At 44.6% G+C, this 27,614-nt stretch overlaps 1 protein-coding gene and 1 long non-coding RNA gene across 2 annotated transcripts; one reads left to right on the top strand and one right to left on the bottom strand.

The window, feature by feature from the left end:
* Positions 1–4,759: 4,759 nt before the first annotated feature.
* LOC142950206 (uncharacterized) lies at positions 4,760–8,511 on the bottom strand. Its single transcript, XM_076092116.1, has 2 exons — positions 6,984–8,511; positions 4,760–6,711 (listed from the first exon to the last, which is right to left on the bottom strand). The coding sequence occupies exons 1-2, from the start codon at positions 8,509–8,511 to the stop codon at positions 4,760–4,762; spliced, it is 3,480 nt and encodes a 1,159-aa protein (XP_075948231.1).
* A 12,504-nt stretch (positions 8,512–21,015) lies between these two features.
* LOC142950210 (uncharacterized) lies at positions 21,016–24,628 on the top strand. Its single transcript, XR_012954141.1, has 5 exons — positions 21,016–21,271; positions 22,576–22,650; positions 22,985–23,144; positions 23,274–23,366; positions 24,222–24,628. It is a non-coding gene; the product is annotated as an uncharacterized LOC142950210 (long non-coding RNA).
* The last annotated feature ends 2,986 nt before the right edge of the window (positions 24,629–27,614 follow it).

Genomic DNA, 27,614 nt, shown 5'->3' with positions numbered 1-27,614 from the left:
AGTGAGGGTAAGATGGAGCGGGAGATCGACAGACGGATCGGTGCAGCTGCAGCAGTAAAGCAGGCGCTGCACCGGACCGTCTTGGTGAAGAGGGAGCTGAGCCGGAAGGCAAAGCTCTCAATTTACCACTCGGTCTACGTTCCTACCCTCACCTATGGTCACGAACTCTGGGTCGTGACCGAAAGGACAAGGTCGCGGCTACAAGCGGCCGAAATGAGCTTCCTCCGTAGGGTGGCCGGGCTCAGCCTTAGAGATAGGAGTAAGGAGCTCGGTCATCAGGAGGGAGCTTGGAGTCGAGCCGCTACTCCTTCGCGTCGAAAGGAGTCAGCTGAGGTGGTTCGGGCATCTAATTAGGATGCCTCCTGGACGCCTCCCACTGGAGGTTTTCCAGGCACGTCCAACTGGGAAGAGACCCCGGGGAAGACCCAGAACACGCTGGAGAGATTACATCTCCCAGCTGGCCTGGGAACGCCTCGGGATCCCCCAGAATGAGCTGGAACATGTTGCCGGTGAGAGGGAGGTCTGGGTCGGCCTGCTTGACCTACTGCCACCGCGACCCGACCCCGGATAACCGGTGGAAAATGGATGGATGGATGGATGGGACACGTCTAGCAGCTGGTGGACCAATGTGCAGATTTCTATTTCCAGATCTTGGGTATTGTGGTACATGTATGACAATAATCATGAAAGAAGTCATTGTGATACACAAACTAACATGTGCTTGGAGTAAATAGTGGTACATGATTCTGCTGCTGATACCACAGTTTGACAACATCAGGGAGCAAATATCCATTCTACATTTATTGATGCCACCAATATAAATTGACCACTTGATGGCGACATTACACATTCTTCAATTAACGCAGGCTTTGACCACTGGGGGCGCAAATGTTTCACTTTCTCACAGTAGACTGTCGGCCAATAACGTTTCGGGAGATTGCACTACAGTACAGCGCATCCCCGCTCGTGGGGACCCAGCTGGTAGAGGTGAAATACTGCCATATGTTTCTTTGGAGCATGGGGCAAGACCTTACACATCGCACCTTCTTAAAATCTAATTGGTTTTACATTTGGCTTTTTTAAGTTTACTTGCAGGAATGAGTTTTTGGTCAACAGAATTAAATAAATGTTGAAGACAAGTAAGTATGTCCTGGTTGCTTTAAAGCTGCCCATGTAATTCCCATTTAAACACAAATTGTGTTTTACAATTTACTTTAATTTTAGAACTTCAGATCGTTTTGCATTATCAGTATATTTTAGTAATTATAAACCTGTAATCCGTGTTACAAAAGTGGTAAAAGGTAAATCCAATTTGTTATAAGTAAAGATATATTTTTTGAGATAGCTAATATTTAGATAATTTGTACTTGATAAGATCTAAAATGAAAAGTGAAGTGTTGTAAATAATCATTATTTGTTGTTTATTAACAATATTTGGACATTTTTTTGAAACATAAATCCCCTATTTGTTTTTCATCCTCACTTTTTACATATATTTAATATACAAGATTTTTGTGTAAACTTGCATTTAATTACTCATATTACACTTAATATGATCTTAAATTAACAGTATATTGTAATTATAACCCTGGTTTTTATAACAATATTTTGACATTTCTTTAAAGGTCATTTTTATGGGTGTTATAGTATTTTAATACATTAAATATTGGTTTAAATAGACTATAAGATTTTTTTACATAAAATTGTATAGTAAACTTTACTAAAACATTAACTCTAATTTTAAGCCTGATTATTGTCATAAAAGCAGTGTTTGACCAAAGGTAAAAACTGTATTTTAATTATGGAAACTACTGTAATTTATCAGTAATAACTTGCCGCCCCTGCTGAAGGAATATTACCATTTTCTTATACAATTTTTTTACAGGAAAAGGGAAAGAAAAAGATAAAGTAAAGAAAAATGTTTTATTTCTGTGTAGTGTCCTTCCCATAATGTCGTCAGGCACTTTTCATTTTAATCTCAGGCTTGTCAGTGGCAGACACAAGCACTGTTAGTGGTCGTGCATTTACGGTAAGGAGTTTTTCTGCCGTGTTCTTGCTCAGTACTTGTTGGGGATTCGACCCCTGAGTTGCTGATTTAAAGGTGATTATTGACCACTACAGGGTTCCGGTCAGAGAACACGCAGACATCTGTTTGGTCCATACGTTTTCTGTATTCAGTCTTATAGTTTGGTGACAGATTTACAGATGATGAATGAGTTTGAACAATAGATGACCGAATTTCTGAAATAAACACAGAAAATGAATTACAGAACTGAAGTACTAGCAATAGTAAACTCTTGACTAAAGCAAACACACATACATTCTCAGGAATACAGGCTCGCTAGCCAGGTTAGCCACTTAGCTCAACTTTGGGCTATTATTTCAACGGCTAATTACATGACAAACACTTACTGACAGTAAATGTACTTAAGAACATTAAGTACAACTACAAACAGTTACGCCACATAGGTTCAGAGTTACAGTTCTATGACTTACATCGTCAATGACTCGATCTGATTCGACCGTTGGTCCTACGTAGGATCTACGGTTAGCGCAACCGGTAGCGGAAACAGTTTGCAACGTCAAATACAGTTTCAGAATAAAAGCACCGTAACTTTATCGTCGTAACAGTACTAGACCAAGTTTGAAAAAATGTTGTCCCCATTAGTCACTTGGACACAAAAACATGGGAAATGAGTCCAGGTTGAAAAATAGTGAAATTATCCTTTGAGCCAAACACCAGTACAGTACAACTAAACCAGTATACCAAATTTAACCTTGAGGTGTTGCACTTGACTCAGTAGCCATTCCTTAGTGGAAACTAATGAGACTGAGAGAGCCCATGAATAAGAATTTAGCGACTCCAGTCCACTTGATGGCGGTAATGCATCTCTAACTGGTTTTCCAACCACCAATAAACACTAAATAGGAAGAAGAAGTCATGCCGCACCACAATCCGAGGACAACTTGTAAGACAACACGGTGTTTATATTACTCTTTCGTCAGTTTCAAATCCAAAATGTTGCTATATTGGTGCAGTATTAGTTATTATCACAACGTGCGTATCTTCCCACCTCCACTGAAATTGTATCTCCTTCATGTTGCCATACTCTGCTCATGTTAGCACACTGTTCGTCTGCTTATGAACAAACAGAATATTATGTAAATCACATTGTGAAATTGCTTATTACTGATGCAATACAAGTTGGATTTAGCGCTGTGACGCCGTCCGCACAGGTTGCTGATGTAGGTTATTTCAGCCGGTTTGCATGAAATGAAACAGGCGTAAGCTCTTACACTGGACCTGACCAGCACAACAAGAAAACTTTGGGTTACTTAACGTAAACCCTGGTTCTTTGATAACAGAGTGAGGTGTTTCACTATGGGGAATCGCCTCGGCGTGACCAACTATGGAAGCTCCAATGACACCACGTCTGTCAGTGACAGACAGGTCGGCTGTGGGAGGGCCCCGCCCCGCCCCTACCTATTATTACAGCCGGCTGCCTCCTCGCAAATCATTCTAGACCGATTTCTTTTCCGTGTAAATGCAAGGAGGGCTGTGACGGTGAAACACCTCACTCTGTTATCAAAGAACCAGGGTTTACGTTAAGTAACCCAAAGTTCTTTTTCAAACTTCGTTTCGGTGTTTCACTATGGGGATATAGCCCACTCCCGGATTGCATGACACTACCCGAAGCCAATTATTGTCAGCCTGGTAATGACTATCACAGGGACTCTGGCACGTTTGCCTCCAACACAGCCTGTGCCAAGGAAGGCCCCGAGACATCGAGCCTGTAAAACCTTACAAAAGTGTGCGGCGTCGCCCAGCTCGCTGCGGCGCAAATATCTTTCACTGAAACACCCTTGAACAGGGCCCATGAAGTGGCCATACCCCTAGTGGAATGAGCCCTCAAACCTTGTGGGGGCTGCAAACCCCTACAACTATAGGCTAGAGATATCGCCTCTACAATCCAGTGGGACAGCCTCTGGCGGGACAGTGGCTTGCCCTTGTGGGGAGAGGCCCAGGACACAAACAGCTGATCCCCTTTCCTGAAACCTGCCGATCTACTCACGTACACATGTAGTGCTCGTACCGGGCATAACGTGTTATGCCTTTGTTCCTCCTCTGAGGAGAATGGAGGTGGGTGAAAAGCTGAAAGCTCCACCGTGGGACAGCTGTAGGTCGGCTCCACCACCTTAGGCACAAAAGCCGGGTTGGGCCGCATACAGACCTTAGTCCGCCCTGGAGCGAACTGCAAGCAGGAAGGGCGAGTGGATAAAGCGTGCAAGTCACTCACACGCTTTGCCGTGGTTAAAGCTAAGAGCAACACTGTTTTAAGTGAAATAAACTTCATACCCACCGTCTCCATAGGCTCAAATGGGTGTTGAGAGAGAGCCTCCAACACCAGCAAGAGATCCCACAGAGGAACCAGTGGCCTGGAAACGGGGAGTTTACGGCGTGCACCTTTCATGAAACGACATACTAAAGGATGCTGCCCCGCAGGTTTCTCCCCAAAGCCTACATGACAGGCTGAGATAGCCGCTAAATAAACTTTAATAGTAGAAAAGGCTCTACCCTTATCCACTAATTCTTGCAAGAAACCCAGCAGGTCCACCACTGAACACTGAAACGGAATGGTGTGCCTCAGCTGGCACCACTCCTCAAAGACCCGCCATTTACCACTGTAAAGAGAGCGAGTGGACGCGGCTCTGGCCATCTGAATGGTGTCAATGACCCGTGCAGGCAGGCCTGCTGCGCTCAAGTTCCACCTCTCACGGGCCAAGCCCAGAGAGCTATCCGGTCTGGGTGAGGGTGGTAGATCTCCCCGCCCGCCTGGGACAGAAGGTCCCTGCGTATGGGGAGGGGCCACGGCTCGTCCGCTAGAAGCTGTATTATTTCTGCTACCCAATGCTTGGACGGCCACCGTGGGGCTATCAGGATTAGTGACAAGCCCTGTTCTCTCACCCTGGTTAAAGTGGGGGAGATCAGGCTGAGAGGGGGGAATGCATAAAGCAGCATGTTTGGCCAGGAGTGGGCCAGCGCATCCACCCCCAGGGGTGCATTCACGTCCGACAGGGAGAAAAACCGCGGACAGTGCGCGTTTTCTCGCGATGCGAAGAGATCTACGTCTGCCTGGCCATATTTCTGCCAAACTTGCTTCACCACCTGCGGGTGGAGAGTCCACTCTCCGTACAGAGGATTTCCCCGGGACAGAAGATCCGCCCCTCTGTTCAAAACGCCCGGAACATGTGTTGCTCGAAGGGACAGGAGCCTGGTGCTGCTCCACACAATTATCTTCCGAGCCACCCTGTGCAACTGCAGTGAGCGAGTGCCGCCTTGGCGGTTGATGTATGCTACCACCGTAGTGTTGTCTGTTTTCACCAGGACATGGCGTCCTTGGAGAAATGTTTGAAAATGCTTCAGTGCATAAAACACTGCCCAGAGCTCCAAGAGGTTTACGTGCATCTGAGCCTGCCTCGGGTCCCAGGTGCCATTCACTGTTCTGCCCAACATGGTTGCTCCCCACCCAGAGAGGGAGGCATCCGTTGTCAAGGTTACCCTGGATGACACTGTCCCCAGGGGAACCCCTGATGTGAGAGCCGTAGAGTCCCCCCACGGGCGGAGCGCGACTACGCACGCTGGTGATATTTTCACTCTGCGGCTGAGGTGACGGCGAGGGCACAGGCGTAACGCCGCGACCCAGCGCTGAAAAGCTCTCATCTTCAGGAGCCCCAACTGTACCACAGATATCACTGACGCCATTAAGCCGAGAAGGCGAAGGCATAGTCTGAACGACACGGCTTTCCACAGTCGGAATAGGGATAGACAATGAGTTAGGGACAATACTCTCGCCTCTGTCAGCGTGACGCGATAAGAGAGCGAGTTTATTTTGAGACCCAGGTATTCTGTACATTGCGTGGGTTCTATCCGACTCTTTTTCCAATTTATATTGAACCCCAGATCCGTGTGATGTTTTATCACCGTGGCGGAATCTCTGACTGCCTGCTCCTGTGAGTGGGAGCAAATTAGGTAGTCGTCTATGTACGAGAATATTCTGATGCCGCTGTTCCTCAACGGAGACAGCGCCGCCTCCACACACTTGCTGAACACCCTCGGGGCTAATGAAAGCCCGAACGGGATGGCTAAGTACTCGTAGGCTCTGCCCTGATAGGCAAACCTGAGAAACCTCCGGTGTGCGGGATAAATGGCGATGTGGAAATAAGCATCCGAGAGATCGATTGTTACAAACCAATCCCCCGGACGAATCGAGCGACAGAGCCCTCTGTGTGTTAACATCCTGAACGTGTATTTGCGTAGGTGTTTGTTTAACACACGGAGATCTAAAATGGGGCGGAGGGATGAGCCCCCCTTCTTCGGGATGAGGAAGTAACGAGAGTAAAAGCCTCGCTGAGCTTCCTCGTTCGGGACAGCCCTGATCGCTCGTTTGTTTAACAGGGATGCTACTTCGTCCTCCAGGACGTGAGCTGAATCCCCCTCGGCTACTGAAACCAACACCCCGTTGAATCTGGGTGGTTTCGTACCGAATTGTAGTCTGTACCCCCGAGAAATAGTGGACAAAACCCAGGGGTGCACTGCGCATGCGCGCCACTGATCCGCCCGGACAGCGAGTGGGCTGCACACACCCTGCGGTGACGTCACCTCCCTTACCTGAAGGGAGCGGCCTTCCCTCGGAGGAGCGTGAGCTCCCCCTGCGGGAATTATGGGGCCATGACATGGTTTTGTTTTTATTTCGTTTTTGGGGGAGCATTTTGCCCTTGGCTCTTGGCCTGGCTGCAAAAATGCTAATTTTATTTCTTTGTTTGCTGAACTGGGTAGAAGTGCTTGGTGACACTGTACTGCCCTTCGCCTCTGAGGCTCCTCCCCTCCTGAAACATGAACTCGGGGTTTCTGTTTCACCTTCATCTCCTTCCTTTTCTTGGATGGAGGAGGAGAGGGAGAAGCAAGGCTGGTTAGGTCGTACGCTTCTTCTTGCCATCCCCAGGGTGGGGAGGGCGGTTTCTTGCTGCCACTGCAGCAAAGGAGTGTTTGCCCCATGGTTTGGGGTTGTCTGACCGAGGCTGCTGTTTAGTCTGCTGACCAGCTGCCTGTCTATACGGTCTGGCACCCTCCTGTCTCCACCTCGTTGCTGTGGCTGTAGCCGCAGAGCCCGCCCTCTGTGTCTGTGGAGCGCGAGGGATGTGTTTCCGAGGCAAGCAGAGGTCAAAGGCCTCGCCTTCTTGTTTTCTGAGGGTGCTGGTCTCTCTCATCTTTTCAAGAGCTGGACCAAACAGACCTTTGGCTGGGTCATATGCCGCATCCATGACCTCTGCCTTCTGAGCATCCCCGAGGCCTGAGAGATTTAGCCACAGGGCTCTCTCACCTGAGACTGCCAGGCCCATTACACGACCGCAGCCTTGCACTGCACCCCGTGATAAGCGTAGGATGAGATCGTTAACAACACAAATCTCATCCCATAGGGTTGGGTTAGGTGCCCCTGTGTCCAGCTGACCGCCCATCTGCTCCAGGATTTCTGCCTGGTATGCAGATAGCAGAGTCAAAGCATTTAGCGAGCACACAGACTGCGCCGCATATTTATACACTCTCTGGAAAACGGAGGCGGTGAGGCGATCTGTTTTATTTGGCAGAGAGATGTTTGAGGAAGCGGAGAGAGAGCGCCGGTTTGGGTGGAGGTGATAAGCCACTGAAGGCTCCACTGCTGGGGGCTCAGCCAGCCCCAGTCCCTCCTTCCCCTCGACTTCCAGCTTTGAGTAGCCCCTCGTGGGAAGCTTACTCTTCAACGGGCTGGACCAGGACCTGCTCATTTCTTTCATACAAGCGGGTACTGCCGGCAGAAGTTGTTTTGATGGCGGCTGGGCTGGTGGGAGCCTCTTACCGTCATACAGGTCTCTCTCCCCCCCTGTAGCATCCTGGGCTGCTGGCCATAGTATGCCCAACTTGGACGCGGCCCGTTTGCAGACCTCGTATAAGTCGCTGTCCATCGGGGAAACAGCGTCGGATGCACTAGGGGGTCTGGGCTGTTGGAGAGGAAAAGTGGAGTCATCCTCCTCCTCCTCCGTATCATCCATTTCGAGGAAGTCAGAGTTGGCATCGCCCTCTGCGTCCTCACAGCCCGGCTCCACATCGAGGAGCCCCTCGAAAAGTGGAGGTATTTCCCTGCATTCAGCATCCATCATGTCCGCCCAGCTCGAAGGAGCTCGCGGCAGATGGGTGTCTTTTGTGGTGGTTCCTGACAGGACCGGGTCCTGTTTGTTGGATACCACCACTCTCAATCTCCTTTCCAGGGTCTTCTCTGGCATTGACGCACAGTGCAAACATGCCTGGGGGTCAGCCAGCGCTGCATGAGCGTGTTTCGCGCCCATGCAAGCTATGCACAAAGGATGAGGGTCCCTGCCCGAGATGGACGCCCCGCATGACGCAGGGCACGGGCGGGATACAGCCTCTTTGGTCTTCGGTTCCGACCCTCTGGTGGGGGTAGCGGCCTTCGACATGGTGACTGGAAAGGGAGGGAAATACGTAAACAATCAGCCGTACAGGGCGCGCCGAAATGCGTTAGCCTGTCGGCCAATTGTGCTAGCACACGGGGTTTAGCCCGGGTGAATAGCTTATCGAAGGAGTTCGCTCGCCGTGACACGTTAGCTGAACTCCGGGTACTCCGCTCGGCTACCAAGCTAATGCTAACCGAACTCTGGTGCTCGCCGTAACGCGTTAGCCACCGCAAATACTGTCACACAGTCACCGACCACACCGGTAACAGATACCGGGTAGTCGGGGAACAGCTCGCCTTGACGCGGACACTGCTCGAAATATTCTGTGTAACGTTTTAATTATACTTCTCCGAAGTACTTACTCAGCACACTCCCGACTGAAGCCCGGAGCTGCGTTCGGCGACGGATTCCTAACGGATCGTCTGTGAACTGTCGAGCAGCAATCCAAGCTAGCCTAGATGCGCTGAGGGAGCTATAGTTTCTTCACGGGAAGAAAGCGAGAATGATTTGCGAGGAGGCAGCCGGCTGTAATAATAGGTAGGGGCGGGGCGGGGCCCTCCCACAGCCGACCTGTCTGTCACTGACAGACGTGGTGTCATTGGAGCTTCCATAGTTGGTCACGCCGAGGCGATTCCCCATAGTGAAACACCGAAACGAAGTTTGAAAAATAACTTACCCATCTCTAACCCCCCCCACCCCCCCGAATTAGGTCTGCACATTATATCTGCATGCAATTTCTAAAGTTATTGTAGACAGTATCTAGAAAGGTTAGAATGTGAAGATAATTACAATCTAGTATATCTATAGCTATTAGGCATGCTCTTAGCTGGGAGTCCATACAGTCCCGAGTGTAGATTGATTGAGAACTGAAAAACAGGCATTCTTACTATTTAAAACGTGTAGCATTATAGAAATGATTTAATAGTGAAGAACTTGGATCAATCATTTTCAAAGTCAAATTGATAGTTATCCAGAATACCTTGCTCCTTTTTCTTCCAACTATCTCTACGCATTTGAAAGTCTTCAAGGTTGAAAAAGAACATTTTAATTTAACCTTGTTTCAACCTTAGTTTTTAAAATGACTTACTGAAGGAGCAAGGAAAAATGATAAGAAACTAATTGAACCGTGGAGACCTTTGATAAAAATAGGTATCGTCATCTTTGAAAGTAGATGGATTACAGTGTTGGACAGTTAGGGGATGAGCAGGTAGACCAGACTCCGAAACATATGAGAATATAACTGAGTGCAGGAGGGGGATTTCAGAGATTGTGAAAAGTTTACTTGAAAGTCAATAAAGTAACCGACTTGAAACAGCTCAGCGTGTTCAGGAAGACAGGGGGAATAGGAAAAACCTGATGTCCACCACACCTCTGAAGGGAAATATTTGACTAATTTCACTGTTAGAACTATGGGGCTTATGGCAATTAATATGTAAAACAGGACTGTGGACCTGGCATCTAAAATAACTGTATTTTGATTTGAAAGCTGAAGGATTTTGAGAATGTCCACAGATATTTGTTGTATGTTGTCTTCTGCTTTCCTGCGCTGTCATCTCATTAGTGTACTCGTTGAGCCAGGGATGAACCTTTGCTTTCAGCCTTTTCTCTTTAATTGGAGCAACTTAATCAAGGAGGGAAAGGCAACTTGTGCTAAATATGATTCTACACAGACAAACTGTGGCTTTGATGGGTTCGTTTTTTTAGGGAAGAAATTGCAGTATTAATATAATAAAGGAAGATATAGGAATATCAGATTTTTGTTTTTTAAAAGGAAAGGCAGACATTCATAATATATGTGTGAATGTTGAAGCTATTTAGTCTCAATAGTCTGAAATTAGTCATGACAGTCTTAGGGAAGAGATAACACTAACATACCGCTTCCGCCGGAGCGCCACTGTCTGGATGTGAACTTGCAGTGTGGAGCAGCTAATTAAAGCTGGCAGGACTTAGCTTCTGATTTTAATCATCAAACTCCATGATGCCTTGCCCTGTAACCTCAAAACAAAAGCATAATATAATAAAAATCGGAAACACATGGTAGTGCAAAAGTTGAATTTTATCCCTAAAAAACGTACTACCAAGCTGGCAGGGCCGGGCTCACCATCATCCTCATGTAGGCAGTCGGCCCTTTGTCTGCAGATCACAATGTGATTGCAGGAGGATTTAATATCTGATAGCAACACAGCCCAGACAAGTCATCCAGCAGTCTATTAAAACCAAATAGACTGTAAAGGTTTTAGTGCAGTAGATTATAACCCTTATTTCAACGACATTTGATGTCCATGTTTTCATACAAGCGGTTCTATAGGATGTGATGGATGGATGTATTGTAACGCGTCAAAAGCCCAAACATCCTGTACAGTACATACATTACAGTGTTACACAGAACACCATGAATATTAAAACAGTGTGTAACATTTAGATGGATATATTGGCAAACATGGAATATAATATTAATAACGTTATAATGTTTTCATGAGTGTGTGGTCATCTGAAACTAAGGATCATTGTATTATGTTAACATTTTGATGTTGTCTGATGGTAGGGATGGGTACCATAATGCGGTACTAAATTATTAAAGCCCAGAGTATTTCTATAGCTCTGAGGTTACTGCTGCTTTTTAAGGTTTTGGCGTAATTTATTATCACGCTGCAGCGTGCATCTCCTTGTGATGTTCAGACCTCAAAAGACTCAAATGCAGGTGTCACTCAAAAATAGAGTCTAAAAAATACAAAGTTTACTAGAAGCTTGAGACATAAAACAAAACAGGCAGTCAGCGGAGCATCTACACAGACAAACAAAAGGCAAATCCAAAAACAGGCTGAGGAAAATCACTAGGGGACAAACAATGGCTGAAGAGATAGTTTTGTGAAAAGAACTAAAGCAATCTGGCAAATGGGTACAAAACAGCTACGTGTCACGAATTCCACTTCATCTTAGATTGTTTTCATCCTGCCTGATTCTCTAACTCTCCTCTCGTTTCAGGTCCTGCCACTCACACCCTGTCATCTCTCATTCCCCTCACCTGGTCCTCCACGCCCATCTCACCTGCAGCCCATTCCCTCATTAGTCACTCACTATTTAGGTCCACTCACTTGCACCTGATCCCTGCCAGATTGTCTTGTGTGTTACTGCCAAGCTCTCCAGCGTTAGCCTCATTCCAATGTCTGATCTGCCTGTGCCGACCCTGTCTGCCTGTTTTTGACCTTGGATCCTCTGCCTTCCCCTTTTTGTATTTGTTTGCCTGATTGACTGATCTCTTGGTTTTGACCCTGCCTGAACATATTAGTAAATCCAACTATACTTGTAAGTCTGTCTCAGTGTCGTGCTTTCAGTTCCAGAGCGCAAGTACTAGGAATCATTACACGAGGAGTACTGGGAGGTCTGATGGGATAATAAAACACAGGCGACAAATTAAACTGGTGGGAAACTAAACAAGAGCAGGAAGTAAACAAACTGGGAAAAATGAAGGCAAGTAAATACAAAATAAAACAGGAAGTGAACTAGAGTCCATACAAGTCGTCACACTGCAGTGCTCTCCGTCTATGGTTGAGGTTGAGCTCCTCTGACTACACACACACACACAGAGACACCGGAGTGAACCAGGAGAAGATTACTTTATCACTGCACCTGTTCAATAAGCATCAACGTGTCAACAAAAGTCAAACTTAATTCAATCAGCTCCGTCATCAACAGCCGCTATGTTTACACAGCACGCTGGCTAGTAGCACATTTCTTCAAACAAGCTAAAACAAATGTTGACTGTTTAGTTCAGTTTGTTCTTGTAACCTTCTCTTCTGGCTGAGGACAGAGGACAGGAGGAATGACTGATAATGATTGAAACTTCACTCAGAAGTGTCATTTATTTTATTAACATCTTATATTTGTTTCCAGTGAGCTATTAATGACTTTATAGTGACTTTGCTGTTTTAAACATTACTGTTGCTGCTCTAGAAACAATATTTCTTTATATTTAAATGAATTCTAAACCTGTTCTGAATTGAATAGTTTATATTATATATATATATTTGTGTTTTTAAAAGCAATCATTTTGTCATGAAAAGTATCGATAAGAGTAGCTCCTAGTTGTAATAGAAGCCTATCTCTACCTGAAAACCACTGTCGTTCTCTGACGCGCTTGGAAAGGGAGGGGTGAGCGGAGGGGCATTTAGTAACTTGCAATCTGCAACCTCACCACTAGATGCCACTAAATCTCACACACTGGACCTTTAAATATAATGGACACGGGTTAGTTCACTGTTTGATCTGCTTTGACATCACGTCCAATCCTCCCTCAAGCCAGCCTGTCCTGGGCGACACGTTGAGCCTTGCTTCCTTGTTACAGTTCTGCTGTTTGATTACCCAGGTAGTCCATCACATCACAAACTTTTGGATGTGACCTGCCATCATTTCAAGCACATGGTCCAGTTATCACAGTTACCTCTACCCTATTACACTATTTGTCTGTATAATTCTAAAGTTGTAATCTTGTTTGCCAGGAGATACCACTAAGACTTCGGGGAAAGACATTATATTGTCGGGCCAGCATTCAGAACCTTTATAATAAGATTGATTTGAAGTTTCTGTTGCATATATCTGAGCTGCAACGATTAGTCAATTCAATGATAAGTCATTAATCAACAACTAGTTATCATTCAAGTAATTTTCAAGTTAAAATAGCAAACATAATGGTTCCAGTAGATTAGGAATATGCTACTTTTCTTGGTCTTGTATTATAGAAAATATATTTTCTGCATTTGGGACTGTTGGATAGACAAAACATTTAAGGAGGATATTGTGATGACCATTTGTCCGACTTTCCTTCAAATGATGAATCAATCAATGAAGAAAATAATCAGCTGATTAATTGATGAAGAATATAATTGTTAGTTGCAGCCCTGCTATTGATCAACCTGTGTTTTTAAGCTGTATGCTCTGACTCTTTGATGTGGCAGAGTTGTAAAGAAATACTCAAGTTGCCTGTCTTCTGCTACGGTCTACAAAGTGCTATGATTTCCCAGTAGGTGTTCACTATTGCCTGTAGGTGCACAAGCTTCTGAGCACCCACGTAGTCGGAGCCTGTGTTATGATACAGTTTCTAAAAATGACCTGTCGTGGGTTGCTGCTTAATACAGCTCTCCCCACCTCTGCATACAGCTACCACCATCATCATCCCTGGAGAGCTCCATTTTAGCTTCACAGTTTGATTGGGTGCAAGTGTATGTGCTTGGAAAGTATGACTGTATAAAGGCTCTCTGTATTCACTGTTTATTATTGCTACCTTTACTAGACTTTCACATGGTGACTTTGCTGTGAGCCTCATCTACAGCCCATGTTTTCTTTCGGTGATTAATTTCGTCAGGAAGCTAAGTATATAATGTTATCCAGGCTATTCACAGACCAGTCTATCAGCTGTGAGAAGAGTGCAGCAACTGTTAACCACTACCGCTACTCCAATGATGACAGTGACAGGTCTCTATCTGTCTCGCCCCTTCCCTGACTCTCCCCTCCCCCTCCCGGATGCACAAAAAATTCTATCTCCAGATATTTCTGTATTCCTCTCTCTGCCCCAACACCCCTGCACGTTCTCTCTCTTTTTCTGACCTACAAATCCTTTTCACACATGCCGTCTCGGGCAAATTCTCATGATTGTTACATCTCCCTCTCTCCCCACTAGCACTTGCTAGGAGATTGAAAAGGGTCAAACAACATGCATTGAAGGTTTTGGCAAGAAGGCAGTAAGTTCTATTATAGTTTAGGAGATGGTGATATTCAACAGCCATTCATCTACTCCACTAGACAGCCCTTGTCGCACCCAAGGACAAACCCTGCAGAAATGGACCTGCACTTATTGATTTGTCTCCTGTTGCAGCAGTTGTTTTGTTGCTTGGAGGAAGGGGGTGGTTGTTCACCGACAGGATGACATGGTCCCATGTCAAGCTGCTCTTGGTAATTGGCTTGTTTCTATAGAGGAACTGTAGAGAGGCAGGTCTCAAGGGCTGGATTAAAGGCAAAAACAGCCCGATTCGGACTGTCGGGGGTACAAGTACATAAAACCCAAAGTTGGAGTGTTCAACTGACTGAAGTCTCAGTGTGATATGTTTGACATGTCGGTCTGTCAGTGATAAGAGTACCCCCATAAGTTTTGTTGTAGCCTAAACCACACTACTTGTGCTATGCAGAACATAAATGCCAGTGTACGTTGTAAAAAGTGCTGGGCTTTGTATATTCAAATCAAATTAGTCTAATATAAGTATACACAACATGTTCTGTAAAAAGATAGTTTGTTATGTGACTTTGTTGGAACAACACACAGTAGGTCAGGTTACCCTGCACACATGTAAAAATGAAAACTATAAGAAGAATATTAGCATTCACATCCACTGGCAGATAGAGACAATAGTTCAGCTAGGTGTCGGAGAGAGAATCGCTGAGCAGACAGAAGCACACACACAACTATGCTGAACACTACTCACGACTCCGAGCAGACCCACCGAGCCACATTAACACTCATGCAGACAGAGCGTGTGGACACTCAGGACGCACTGACTGGGTTGCCAGCAGCAGGTTCCCGCTGTCTGAGCTCAGAGAGCAGGAGAGATGGTACTGCTGTCGTGCTAGACAGTGCTGGTGTCAGCAACTTGACAATAAGAATAAATAGGTTTTGATGTTGGATTTGAGGGATTCTACAGAATTGTCCTCCCTAATCACCAGAGGGAGTTGATAACAGAGATGAACTGGGTCAGAAAAAGTGAGGATGGGACATTTTCTTTTGTTGCCGCTTCACTTGCTAATTGAAGCTCACGAGAAAGGTGTATCGCTACAAAACACTCGCGTTGAATCTCTTTCGGTGGTCTGATTTTTAGGTCTATATTGTTTATGAACAATACATAAAGCAGGACAGGTTTTCTGGTTTAATGTTTCCAGGCCATTATTGCATTTGAAACCTCCCTCAAAAAGCAATAAATTATTCTAATTGGGATTGTTTCACTTTCTACAAACAACAAATAATGCTATCAGAATCATTTGTAAAATGCTATAGTGACATGAATAGTGAATTCAGAATACATTTTGAGTATTTCCTGTTTCGTATGTAAGGTTTTCACATTACATATAGCCTAGTAATTTGATCCATTGTTAATATAAAAATATTGATTAGTGCAATTTTGATCACATAGATTCTACCAATGTTGGCAAATTAATTATTTAGTAGCTCCTTTAAATACTAAACTCTAAAGCAATAATCCCTTAGTGCGTGCTGTATTGACTCGGAAAACGGTTGGGCTAGCTGTGCCTACATGTACCAGGATGCATTGCATACAAGCTACTGACACCTAGCCAAAATATGGTGTAGTGTAGTCAGGTATTGCTTATACTCATGCAGGTAAGGTTTCTATCTTTCACATTAAGACCCCAACTCAAATTCACTCAGTATTTTGCTAAGAGGCAGCTCAACAAAATAGCTTCCAGTAGCGTTAGGTGACAAAAATACCCGTAAATGGTCATCTGTCCTCTCAGACCTGCTGGTCTTGATTGTCTTTTCCAGCTCATCTTCAGGATCCTGAAGTTGGTCGCGAGCACCTCTGTCCAAGTGAGGAGTAAAACATTCATGTATATTAACACACACGGGTTGGTGTCGGCGACAGCATCCAATAAAAACTCCCCACGCTGTCATTCTTGCAGCAGAATGAATCAGTTCCTGTTGGCATCGGTGTTTGCTCTCACTACGGCTATTTCTTCCCTCACATCCACATCCTCAGCCTCTATCTGCTGCATTTCTTCGACCATTTACTCTAGCTCGAATAAATGCAGCTGAATATCTGGTCAGCCAAAAATGTACACTGTCATGTCGTCCATGTCATCTTTACAAATCCAAGCCGAGATCTAGCTCTTCCTACCACCAACTGCTTTACTGTCATGTCATGTTAACCCCAAATAGCTCCCGCAAGCTGTGCCTGTGCTGTATGAATGATTCGTTAGAGTGCTGATGGGCAGGTGGCACCTTGCATGTTACCCTGTCATCAGTGTATGAATGGGTGAATGATGACATGTAGTGTTAATTAAAGAGCTTTGAGTGGTCGGATGACTAGAAAAGCGCTGTACAAGTACAGTCCATTAACCATTTTATAATTTACTTCACGCTGTGGTTGGTCAGCTGTACGAGGTGAGAAAGGAGATCTACACACATATCCCTGTCACTTTTCATATGTTCAATCAAATGAAACACTTTAAATGACTTTCAGGGCAGACTCTGAAAATGATTCAATCACTTCAATCATTTTTATTGCAGCAAAATAGGATTGTCAAGCAGACAGACTGACCAACAATGTCATAAATGTTGCATGAACCTGACAAACTGAACTGTTTGTATTACTACATAGTCCAACTTAACTAAATGCAAACGTGTGGACTCAGTATATGAACTATAACTTATATAAGTAGGATATAAGAGTTATATAACTCAGTATAACTTGCGTGGACGTCGAGGGCCAGTTTTGCGCTGCACTCTCCCCATGAGCCTGGCTACTGTTGGCAGATTTAACCCCGTTGTGAGGCCAGATGTCTCTATCTTTGTACCAACTTCCTACCAATCACGCTGACCCGGGACCTTTCCTGACCTCACCAGAAAACAACTCAGCACCATCTAGTGGACTGAAAAAGCAATTGATTTGATTTTTCTAGTAATTTTTTTAATAGTTTATATAATAAAAGATCGATACTTGGCGTCCGTGTATCGATACAATATCGACATGCAAAATATCGCGATACTATGCTGTATCGATTTTTTTTCCCCACCCCTACTAAACTGACAAGCCAGAATACAACAATACTTCTCCTTCACTGTTTTCCAATTTCTCAGTGTGTAAGAAACACACTACAAGGTTGCAGCTCGAGAAATTTAAAGCTTAACTTCATCATGCTCCTGTATGGTACCATAGCAACAACTACTTGCCAGCTACGTCCTGTAGCGTGTGTCACTTTCAAAGGCTACCTGTGAGTAGGTGTTCACACAGAACAGTGTGACACAGTTTGACATTTTCATATTTCTATTCTGTGTGATCCCAACATCCTCCAGAAGGATCTCAGATGTTTCCCAACCTGGAGAATATCATTAGGAGCAACAAGCAAAGACATATGAACACGCATGAACATACAGCATGTGTCCAAGTGCACATCTGCACACACACTACCTGTGGAGAAGCACAGATGTTCATATTTGCATGTCTGCACACTTTCGGGAACACACACAAATGCATGAATAGATATACACAAATTAATTCTGGCCATTTATGCATGCATCAATGTACACGTGTTTGTCAACATAAGATGCACACATTTATGCCTTAAATGCACTGTAACATCCCGTTAGCTTCCTCATGTCTCTGTGTCTGTGTGTCCCCTGATTACACTCATCCTACTCACCTGCCCAGTCCACCCAGCTGCCTTCAATCTCCTCATCACCCCACACATATATACTCCCCTGCTTTCCCTGTTCTGGTTGTCAGATCGTCCTTGTTCGTTCCCCTGTCTGTTCCGGTCTGGTGTCTCCCTCGTGTTTGCTTGATGCTCCAGCATTTGCTCCTGGTTTGTTCCTTTGCCTTTTCTTTGTGATTTTGGATATTTTTGTAATTAACCATACATTGACATAAACAAACTATAGTTTGAATTTCGGACACGTAATTTATCGTAGTCTATGCATTCTGACGTGGCTACTCCGAGCCTCCAAATGCGCTTTTACGCCGACATACTCTTAGTAAACCATGTGTAAAATATTCATTTTCTGTTGTATTGTTATCAAATTTGAACTTGTACTATGACTTCATGCTATGGTACCAGTGTGTCTTCCAGCTAATAAGTCCCAGCCATAGATAATTGCAGGCATCTGTTGGCCAAAGCAAATCCAGGCGGAAATAAAAACCTTCTGTTTCAGTGTGTTGTAGCTTCATTAGCTCAATGCTAGTAGCACTTACAGTGATTCTGACTATTTGTGAAGAAACTTCAGAGTGTTACCTTTCAATAGAGACTAAAACCATACATGTACTCCCAATGGTTCAATAAGAGCTGTCAGTTTACTTTGGGTACGCCTTGGATAGGCGTTTTAGGCAAATTTTACAGGAGTGATAAAAGGTTTTAACGACTGTCTTGTTTTTTCCCGGGCAGCTAGCATCGCTAAAAATATATATCCCGGTAGATAGCTAACTAGCTAAAACTGCAAAACACTAGCTACAGAACAAACACCACAGGGTGATAATATCACAGATGTGTCTGGCTATGTGTCCGGCGATATCGCTACCATGGTCAGTGTTTTTATGCGGGGGGAAAGCAAGTTAGGTTTCGCGATAAACAGATAGTAACTCTGCGTTACACCCTGGTGCATTGTATGAGTGTGACCACTATTTCTTTTGGTGCATACACTTGTATATAAGTAAATACATGGTGTACATAAATAGGGTGGGGTGGATTGTGTATATCAGTGTGTTGCTGTGTGGAATGTGTCAGAATCAGAACCGTTTATTGCCAAGGAAGTTTGCACCTACAAGGAATTTGTCATGGGGGGTGGTGCATAACATTAAACAATAACATTAAACAATCAACAACAATCAATAGTGCAAGAAATAGAAACATATGTAAGCTATTATGTTGAGTATGTTAAGAAGCAGGGTTCCTGTATATGTGTTGTGTGCTTTTATTGTGAAGGAGGAGACGGAAGGAGAGAGGTTCTGAAGAAGTGTGTGACAAGGAATAAAGTGGCTGCCATCTTGGCGCCGAATACGGAGCCCCGTGTTTGTTATTTTATTATTATCCTAAAGTATAGGGGCAACATAAACCCTCGGCTACATTGGTGGCAGCGGTGGGATTGCTTCCCTACTGAAAAGACCCATCGTCAGATAAGTGAAGAAGACAGCTCACCGAAGTTTGAGCTAGTTAGCTAACTGCTAACACCCGCTTAGCTTAACTTGTACAGTGTTAAGCTAGCACGAGTCGGAGATTCCGTGCCGCGTCTGTGTGGGGACATCTCATGTTTCATCGCCGTAGTAAGCACAGAGAGTAAATAAAACAAAAAACGACAATGTGGAATTACGAAGACGACCCGCTGGGCTACAATGTGTGGCGTGGAGAGCGGCCGTTCGCCAGCAATGTCAGGATTGAACTTCCACCGCCCTTTGCCGGGGAAGAAAAGCAAAGTTTTCCCTGCTGGGCCAGACAGTATGAAGTAGCTGTGAAGGCGCTGGTAGGAGGCAACAGAGGTGACTATGATTACGAACTGGCTAGGATCTTGCCAACGCGGCTGACCAAGGCTGCTTTTCTCCTGTGGGATAGCCTGCCAGCGGCCGTGCAGACCGACTATGCTGCAGTAAAGGAGAAATTACAGGAGGCTTTTGGACAGACATTTTTTGGATTGTTTCAGAGCGAATCTCTCTGCCCGTGTCCGTGCTCCAGGTGAGAGTTTGGAAGTGTATGCAGCAGATATAAGCAAGCTAGTTCAAGAAGCATTCCCGGGCTATGGTGATATCGCTCACAGTGAGGAGAAATTCCGCAGATTTCTGGCTGGGCTCGATCCGGTTCTGAGAGCTAAATGTCACGAGCAGGGGGCTACTGATTTGGAGGAGGCCCTGGTCATCGCTGGCCGATGTGAGGGGGCCAGAGAGACTCTAAAGATGGACTATGTCAACACCCATGTAAGCCAGCCTCTTACAGGAAGCGGTACAGCAACAATGGTACAGTCCATATCTGATGGAGGGGGCTTGTACAGAACAATGGACAGAATTACTGAAGAAATGAGGAGAATGGCAGAGGAAAACAATCGACTGAGATCCAGTGGATGGAAGGACGACTGGAGAACCTCTCCCTCAGTGCGTGGAGGTCAGTGTGTGTGCGGGGAGCAGGGCTGCCAGTCACGTCGCCTGCGGGGTGAAAAGAGAGGACGTTCCCCTGACCATGCCTGGCGGGAACGTGGAGCAGAAAGAGGTCCCGGGGAAAAACGATTAATTACGATAACCGAGCCGGCTCTCCAACTTGGAGGGGCCCTAGAGCTACCAGGGGCCCCTTTAATGAGGAAACACAGAGGAAGAGAGGAGTGCGTTTTCTCTCTCCCAAGAGAGAGGACCCAGCCGATCAGTCGGGAAACGGAATGTAGCTGATGTTGGGGCCCAAACACCAGCTACCACACCTATGGGCTCAGCCAGTAATGCATCGATACAAGACGCGACAAAGAGACAGAATACCTCATATTTGAGGGGGAGCATTGAAGTGACTGAAATCAACATATTGGTGGACTCAGGGGCTACAGAGTCGTTTATCAGTGCTGATTTTCGCATGTCAGTTCCAGCACTGCGCGAGCAGCCCATAAATGCTGACTTTATTGCTGCTCGTGCTGTGAATGGCCTTGACACATTGGGCACCATAACTACCAAACTACATCTGGGTAATGAATCCTGCACTGTAAAATGTAATAGTTGTCCAGACTTACATTTAATTAGTTAACTTTACTTTGTCATCCAAAATATGACTTCTTACTAGATTTTACTAAGTCAGCGTTAATTGCGGGTGGAAAAAAACTATTTACTTTATTGTTTGGAGTTAAGCTAACTTCAAACACTCAAGTAACAAAAAACGGCTGAGGTCTGAGCATGCGCAGAAGCCCACATTCAGTCCATGTGTGCGCTCAAGATGGTGGATCGGCGGACTCGGTAGCTGAGGCAAGAAAGACAAACCACTTGGCTTTTGTGAAGATTCATTTTGTCTTTTGGAGAATATTAAGGTAAGTCATCAAGCAAACAGTAACTGTGTGTAAAATGTTTGTTTCTCACTGCTGCCAATGTTAGCTAGCGTGAGCTAACGCTTGCTAATCGTTAACTAGCCGACGCTAGCTGACTTAGCTAACACTCACTGCACATTTCGTCTATTAGCTAGACTTATTCAGGCATGTCTTGGCGGTAGCCTAAAGACTAGCTTTTCCCACCACTGCCCCAGGTTCGCCTGCAAACATATTTTAATTGTTAACTAGCCAACGCTAGCTGACTTAGCTAACAGTCACTGCACATTAGCTTAGCTAAACTTGTTCAGGCATGTTTTAGCGGTAGCCTAAAGACTAACGTTAGCTGTTCCCACCACTGCTCCAGGTTCGCATGAAAACATATTTTAATTTTTCCATAACGAAAGTGGAAAGTCCGATGTACATTTTAATTGTTCGGTTTTCTTCGAGTTTGACACAGCCAACGTATTTTGGTCGCAGGTCGCACGACATTACAACTTGGAAATTCCGAGTTACAAGTGAATGCAGCATGAACCGTGCTTTGAGAGCGACGTTAAACACGGTGTTGTTGAAACGTGCAGTTTGCAGCCGCGTTAGGTAGACAACTAGAAGACTATTTAACAGTACTGTTTGTTTCGTTAGCGGTAGAGTTATATTATTTTACGTCACGTGATGGGTGTATGACGTTAGCGGACATGTTTTTATATATCATGCAAAGCGTGGTTGAAGGAAACGATAATATCACGGGAGTGAACGCAACAGTTAGGTTAGACTATGCTACGTCTGTGTATTTAATGACTAGTGCCGTTGTAACAGAGTCTTTCCAACACACCCATAGTTTTTCACATGGACGCGAGTAGCCACCGGCTTCATTCAACGTTAATAGATTCCAGTGAAAGTGCTTAAAAGCTGCAGCTGCGCGCGCACACCGCTCTTTAGCCTCACTGAATGCGCAAATTAACGACCTTTCCTTCCCCCTCTCGAGCTGTCAGCTACATTAAGCTGTCTGTGACTGATAATGAAGGAGAAATCATCTCAATCTCCATTTTATGGTAACTTAAAACAAAAAAATCCCACAATTATATCGAGGAGGCTTGTATACGTTATGACCCAGTCATTTATTTTGTCTGTCAGGGATATTGGTGGTCTTAGCTAGCTTCTTTGACCTGTGTCAAAAAGATTAGTTTAACAAAATCAAATGTTTATTCCTGTGATGCCGGTAAAGCATGCATTTATCAAGGGATTTGTCTCTAAATAACAACATATAAGTACAACTTCCTTTTAACTTAAATATTCTTTGTCCTTTTCAGAAGAAGTGCTCACGGTAACTGCCTGAGGGCTCTTAAAGAGCTGCTTCGTCAACGCTGGATGCCGGTTCACTAAAGGTGAGATGCCAGTAGCCTATAATTTGGAGGATATTTAGGCTTAAGGAGTTATAATCAGCGGTAGAGCAGTTTTTGACAAAGCGTTAATGCTACAATTTTATTAGAATTAATAGACTAGCTCGCTGTAGAAAAAGTTAAATCAATTTTCAATCAATACTTTGTCCTGTCACTCAGCCTGGTGACTAAATAGCAGTATGCTATTGATTTAAATTTGGCAATTGCAGTGATGTCAACAGTTGTGATGGTGTTTTTGTTTGCAGAATGGTTTTCAAAAATGTCCACATTGGTCCAAGCCGATTTAGTCACTCTATGTTTTTTTTTCTGTGTGTTCTAGGTGTTTGCAGAGTTTAACTGGAGCCACCACAAACCTGCAGAATTACTTTTTTGATGCTGTGGACCACTACACAACACCGCACTTTGTCACAATCTTCAAGTCCAAGAACGGAAGTGTTGGAGAGACATCTGCTGAGTTTGTGCAGCAAATTGATTCACGGGTGAGTCCGTACTGTCAAACAAACATTCTGGTGACACTTGTTTCATTGTCACATTGACAAACATATTTGTATGGTCAGATTTGAATGTTACATAATCTTGAACTTTTTTTGTTAATTATCCACTTCTAGAAACCAGATGTGACAGCAATGTGCACCCTCGTACTCAGAGGCCTCCCTGTTCTACTTGGTGATGACCCCAGTCACTTCTACCACACCTGCTTTGTAAGTTCTCATAGTTACATCTTATCCTAGACATTTGTGTGAAATAGTCATAATTAGCATATGAATTATTGAGTTATGGCCAGAAACGTGTTTTGTGAGGTCACGGTGATCTTTCAACTCCAAATTTCAACCTTGAGTCCAAGTGGACCTTTGTTCCAAATTTGAAGAAATTCCCTCAAGGTGATCCTGAGATAAACATAATGCCTCAAGACGTATCACAGCAAGGCTGAGTCCCAACCACAGCGGCCGGAAGTTGATTTGGATGGAGGCCTTCGCTGCATGTCATCGCCTCTCTCATCCCTGCCTTTTCTGTCTCTCTACTGTTACTGTCGAATAATGCAGAAATGCCCCCCAAAAATTTGTTACAATTTTTTTTTTAATGCATATGGATAAAGGTGTATTTTCCTGGCTTCACATGAGCTAGGCTGGTAGCATCACCCATAAGGTGAAGCAGCCATATATTGAACTAACTCCGTTCGCAGTCCATGCCACCGGGTTGCACTGCTCAGCTCAACGGTGCTAAGCCTGCTTGCCATCTCCGGTTGTGTATAATGCACAAGAGGTAGATCATATCTCTCCCTCGAATACATTAGCTAATACAATCTAACGAGGATGGCAAAGAATATTTAGTGCGAGGAAGACTTCAATACTTAATTTCTTTCATCTTCTTTGCTGGACATCTGTAAACTGGTCAAAACTGTTTTAGGCCCACTAATGTGGATACAACTACTAAATGCAGGTGTGTGAAAGGAAAACGTTATGGGCAAGGCTGGAAGGCAGCGTAGACGGGACATATGACACAGTGACAATTTATATTTCCTTGTTGTAATGTTGTTTCTGTTTGGTCTTACACAGGATTCTGACAGGGATGATGCCTGGGCACAAGTATCTGTTGGGGTGCTGACGAACATCAGTGAAGATGTCCCTCTCTCCAAATCAACTCCACCTTGACCCAGTGTCTACTTCCACCATTGTTGAGGAAGGTATTGTAATGGATAATCTCCTGAATCTACCTCAAGCACTTTGCCTCTTGTTTGTGTTGTCATTTTCTTTACGCTTGGACTGAATACCCTAAAGCCATGAAAAACACTTTCAACTTCATTCAAAGAGTGACGCTTGGCACAAGACAAACTCCCACCAAAACTGCAAACTCTTAAAAATAGTTAGAACGTAAATTACTGTATAAAGGTGTTGACGTTTGGCATTAGATTCAGTTGCTTTTTGTTACGTTAACTATATTAAGGCACTCGTTTCAAATAGTTAGCCCATGGAGTCATCAGCAAGTCATGTCCAGAGGCTGCCAGTGTGCCAGTGTATGTTAAAAAAGTGTGATCCAATGCCAGAGTCCTTTCTCTTTCATACTCTTCTGCTAACTGAATGAAGCCACTTTGTAGTTGTCAGCCCGTTGGTTCTTTACCAAGTTTGGTCTATCAAAAACGTTTTTATAGCTATTACAGTATTAACGGTGTTGTTTCAGGACTGTATGTTAGGTTAAAGATCAGGGTTGGATTTTTCTTTTTCATTATTATAATTGCATTTATTTTTTATAAAGCCCAATTTATAATACAGCTGGCAAGTATTGATGGCAGATAACTGTACCATCACTGATTTTGATGCTGGCATATGTAGGCTGATGGGGAAAAAAAGACAGTCCAGCAGACTCAATTGTTCACAATACTCCTATAGCAGTGAGTTGGCAAAGCAGTGTAACATAGCTGAGCATTTGGTGTTTTAAATTGCTATTGTGAAAAAGTTGTTCCTCTGTGAAATATAGAACCTCCAGTACATGTCTATTTGATGATCAAATTGTACATTTTACTAAATGTTTTTATCTGAACCAAATCCTAATGTTAAAATAAAAAAATCATATACTAGAACTTTGAACTGTGTCACTACCTTGATTTATTATGTGTAAATGTGATTGTTTGAAGACAATGGAACCTGTTTTTCATTATTGTTTAAAGGATGTTTGACATACTTAAGTTAGACGAGTAACATGAACTTGGTTGTTTCAAGGCAATCGGTTTGCATGGTTTTACCAAGTAAATGATTTTAGTGTTCAAGTAAATACAACTGAGAAATATTAAGTAGCAGTAAATGTCACATAAGTTAGCCTGACTTAAATAAATGTGTTGCTTGGAATACACACAAAGTATATTTCACTTGAAATTATTTAGTTATTTGAAATAGTAATTCTGAGTAGGCTTTACTAAGTCAAGAGTACATCTTAAGTAAAGTTGCAAGTACTCTTCACTTGTTTTTTTTAGTTACTGAAACTCGAGTGTAAGTATACTTATACTTGAATGAAATGAGTACCTTACTTTACTTGCTTTTTTCAAGGCAATCGGTTTGCATGGTTTTTTTAAGTAAGGTTAACTAATTCGATTTTACAGTGTGGCAGCATGTTTTCTACGTACTTCGGGGGTCTACACAAGCAGCACTGCTGGGCCTGGACTTTCTGGTCCCTAATCATGCCCTCTTGGATTTTTCCCGTGGCAGACTGCAGTTATGGGACACTGATATTCCCTTATTGAGCGGCAAAGACTTGATTCCGGAGTGTTGTAATGTCTCAATCGCTACTGCTATGACATTGCCACCCCTCAGCGAGATGCTCGTGCCAGTGTGTGTCCCCGGCCGGGGCCATGGACCAGCTGCCTGACTTTGTGGGCTACTTAGCACCTAACCTCCGGAGTAAAAGTGAGTGTGTCGTTGCGCACACAGTGACTTCGGTGAAGGATGGGGTTACTACCGCCCGTGTATTGAATCCTACAGATCGAGACATGGTACTGAGAAAAGGCATGCATCTAGGGGAGTTTTTCTCTGTGAATGAGTCTGAGCTTGTGTCACTCCCTCAGATCCCAGTGGAGACAGTTTCGGCCAATTCATCCACTGAAGTGCCTTTTGGGTCACTGGAGGAGTCTCCGGCTAGTCAGCAGCAGAAGGCACAATTGGTTGCGTTGCTGGCAGAACACCAGGAGATATTCAGCACATCCAGAGGAGTGACTGGAAAATGCACGCTTATTCAACATCACATCAAAACTGGCAATCACTAAAATAGACAGGCAGGTGGCAGTCCTGTTTGCTGACGGGGTAATTGAAGAGAGCTCCAGACGGCAGGTCTCAAACTAAACCCTAAAAAGTGCCACCTAGCTCAAGATCATGTGGTGTTCCTGGGGCATGTTGTTTCTCGCCACGGCCTACAGCCGGACCCTCGAAACACCGCCAAGGTCAGAACTTGGCCTACACCACGGAATCCAACTAAGTGAGAGGTTTGTGGGTTTATGCTCTTACTATAGACGTTTTGTGAAGGACTTTGCCAAGCGTGCAGCACCTCTGCACCACCTGACGTGTAAAGGCACACCATTCCAATGGACCACTGAATGTAATGAGGCCTTTGAGTATCTTAAAGGGGTGCTCTCAGAGGCCCCGATTGTCACTCTGCCTGACTTCAACATCCCCTTTAAAGTGTACACAGATGCCTCCATGGAAGCAGTGGGGGCCGTGTTGGCTCAAGACAGGGAAGGACTAGAGAGAGTGGTGGTGTATGCTAGTCAGTCCCTCACTCCCACCGAAAGGCGCTGGTCCACGTTTGACAGAGAACTGTGGGCTATAGTGTGGGCTGTACGCCAATTCAGACATTACATCGGAGCGGCTGCCTTCACCATTATAACCGATCATAAGCCTCAGTGCCAGACGTGTCCCCCTGCTTAAGCCAGGGGGACACGTCTGTACATGTCCAGGCCCGTCTGAAGTTTGCTAGAGAGCATTTGGATGATCCAGAAGAGGATTGGGAGAATGTCATATGGTCAGATGAAACCAAAATAGAACTTTTTGGTAAAAACTCAACTCGTCGTGTTTGGAGGAGAAAGAATGCCGAGTTGCATCCAAAGAACACCATACCTTCTGTGAAGCATGGGGGTGGAAACATCATGCTTTGGGGCTGTTTTTCTGCAAGGGGACCAGGACGACTGATCCGTGTAACGGAAAGAATGAATGGGGACATGTATTGTGAGATTTTGAGTGGAAACCTCCTTCCATCAGCAAGGGCATTGAAGATGAAACGTGGCTGGGTCTTTCAGCATGACAATGATCCCAAACACACCGCCCGGGCAACGAAGGAGTGGCTTCGTAAGAAGCATTTCAAGGTCCTGGAGTGGCCTAGCCAGTCTCCAGATCTCAACCCCATAGAAAATCTGTGGAGGGAGTTGAAAGTCCGTGTTGCCCAGCGACAGCCCCAAAACATCACTG

Source organism: Anarhichas minor, unplaced genomic scaffold, assembly GCF_050575085.1.
Source record: "Anarhichas minor isolate MPS153535 unplaced genomic scaffold, ASM5057508v1 ptg000015l, whole genome shotgun sequence".
Taxonomy (NCBI): Eukaryota; Metazoa; Chordata; class Actinopteri; order Perciformes; family Anarhichadidae; genus Anarhichas; species Anarhichas minor.
This window is presented reverse-complemented; position numbering and strand designations above follow the sequence as displayed.

What these genes read in the sequence shown, in the direction of transcription:
- LOC142950206 (XM_076092116.1), bottom strand. Translation starts at nt 8,511, where the DNA reads ATGTCGAAGGCCGCTACCCCCACCAGAGGGTCGGAACCGAAGACCAAA. An exon ending in TGGGGATGGCAAGAAGAAGC is followed by an intron (nt 6,712 to 6,983) that starts GTACGACCTAAC and finishes TAATTCCCGCAG; the next exon opens with GGGGAGCTCACGCTCCTCCG.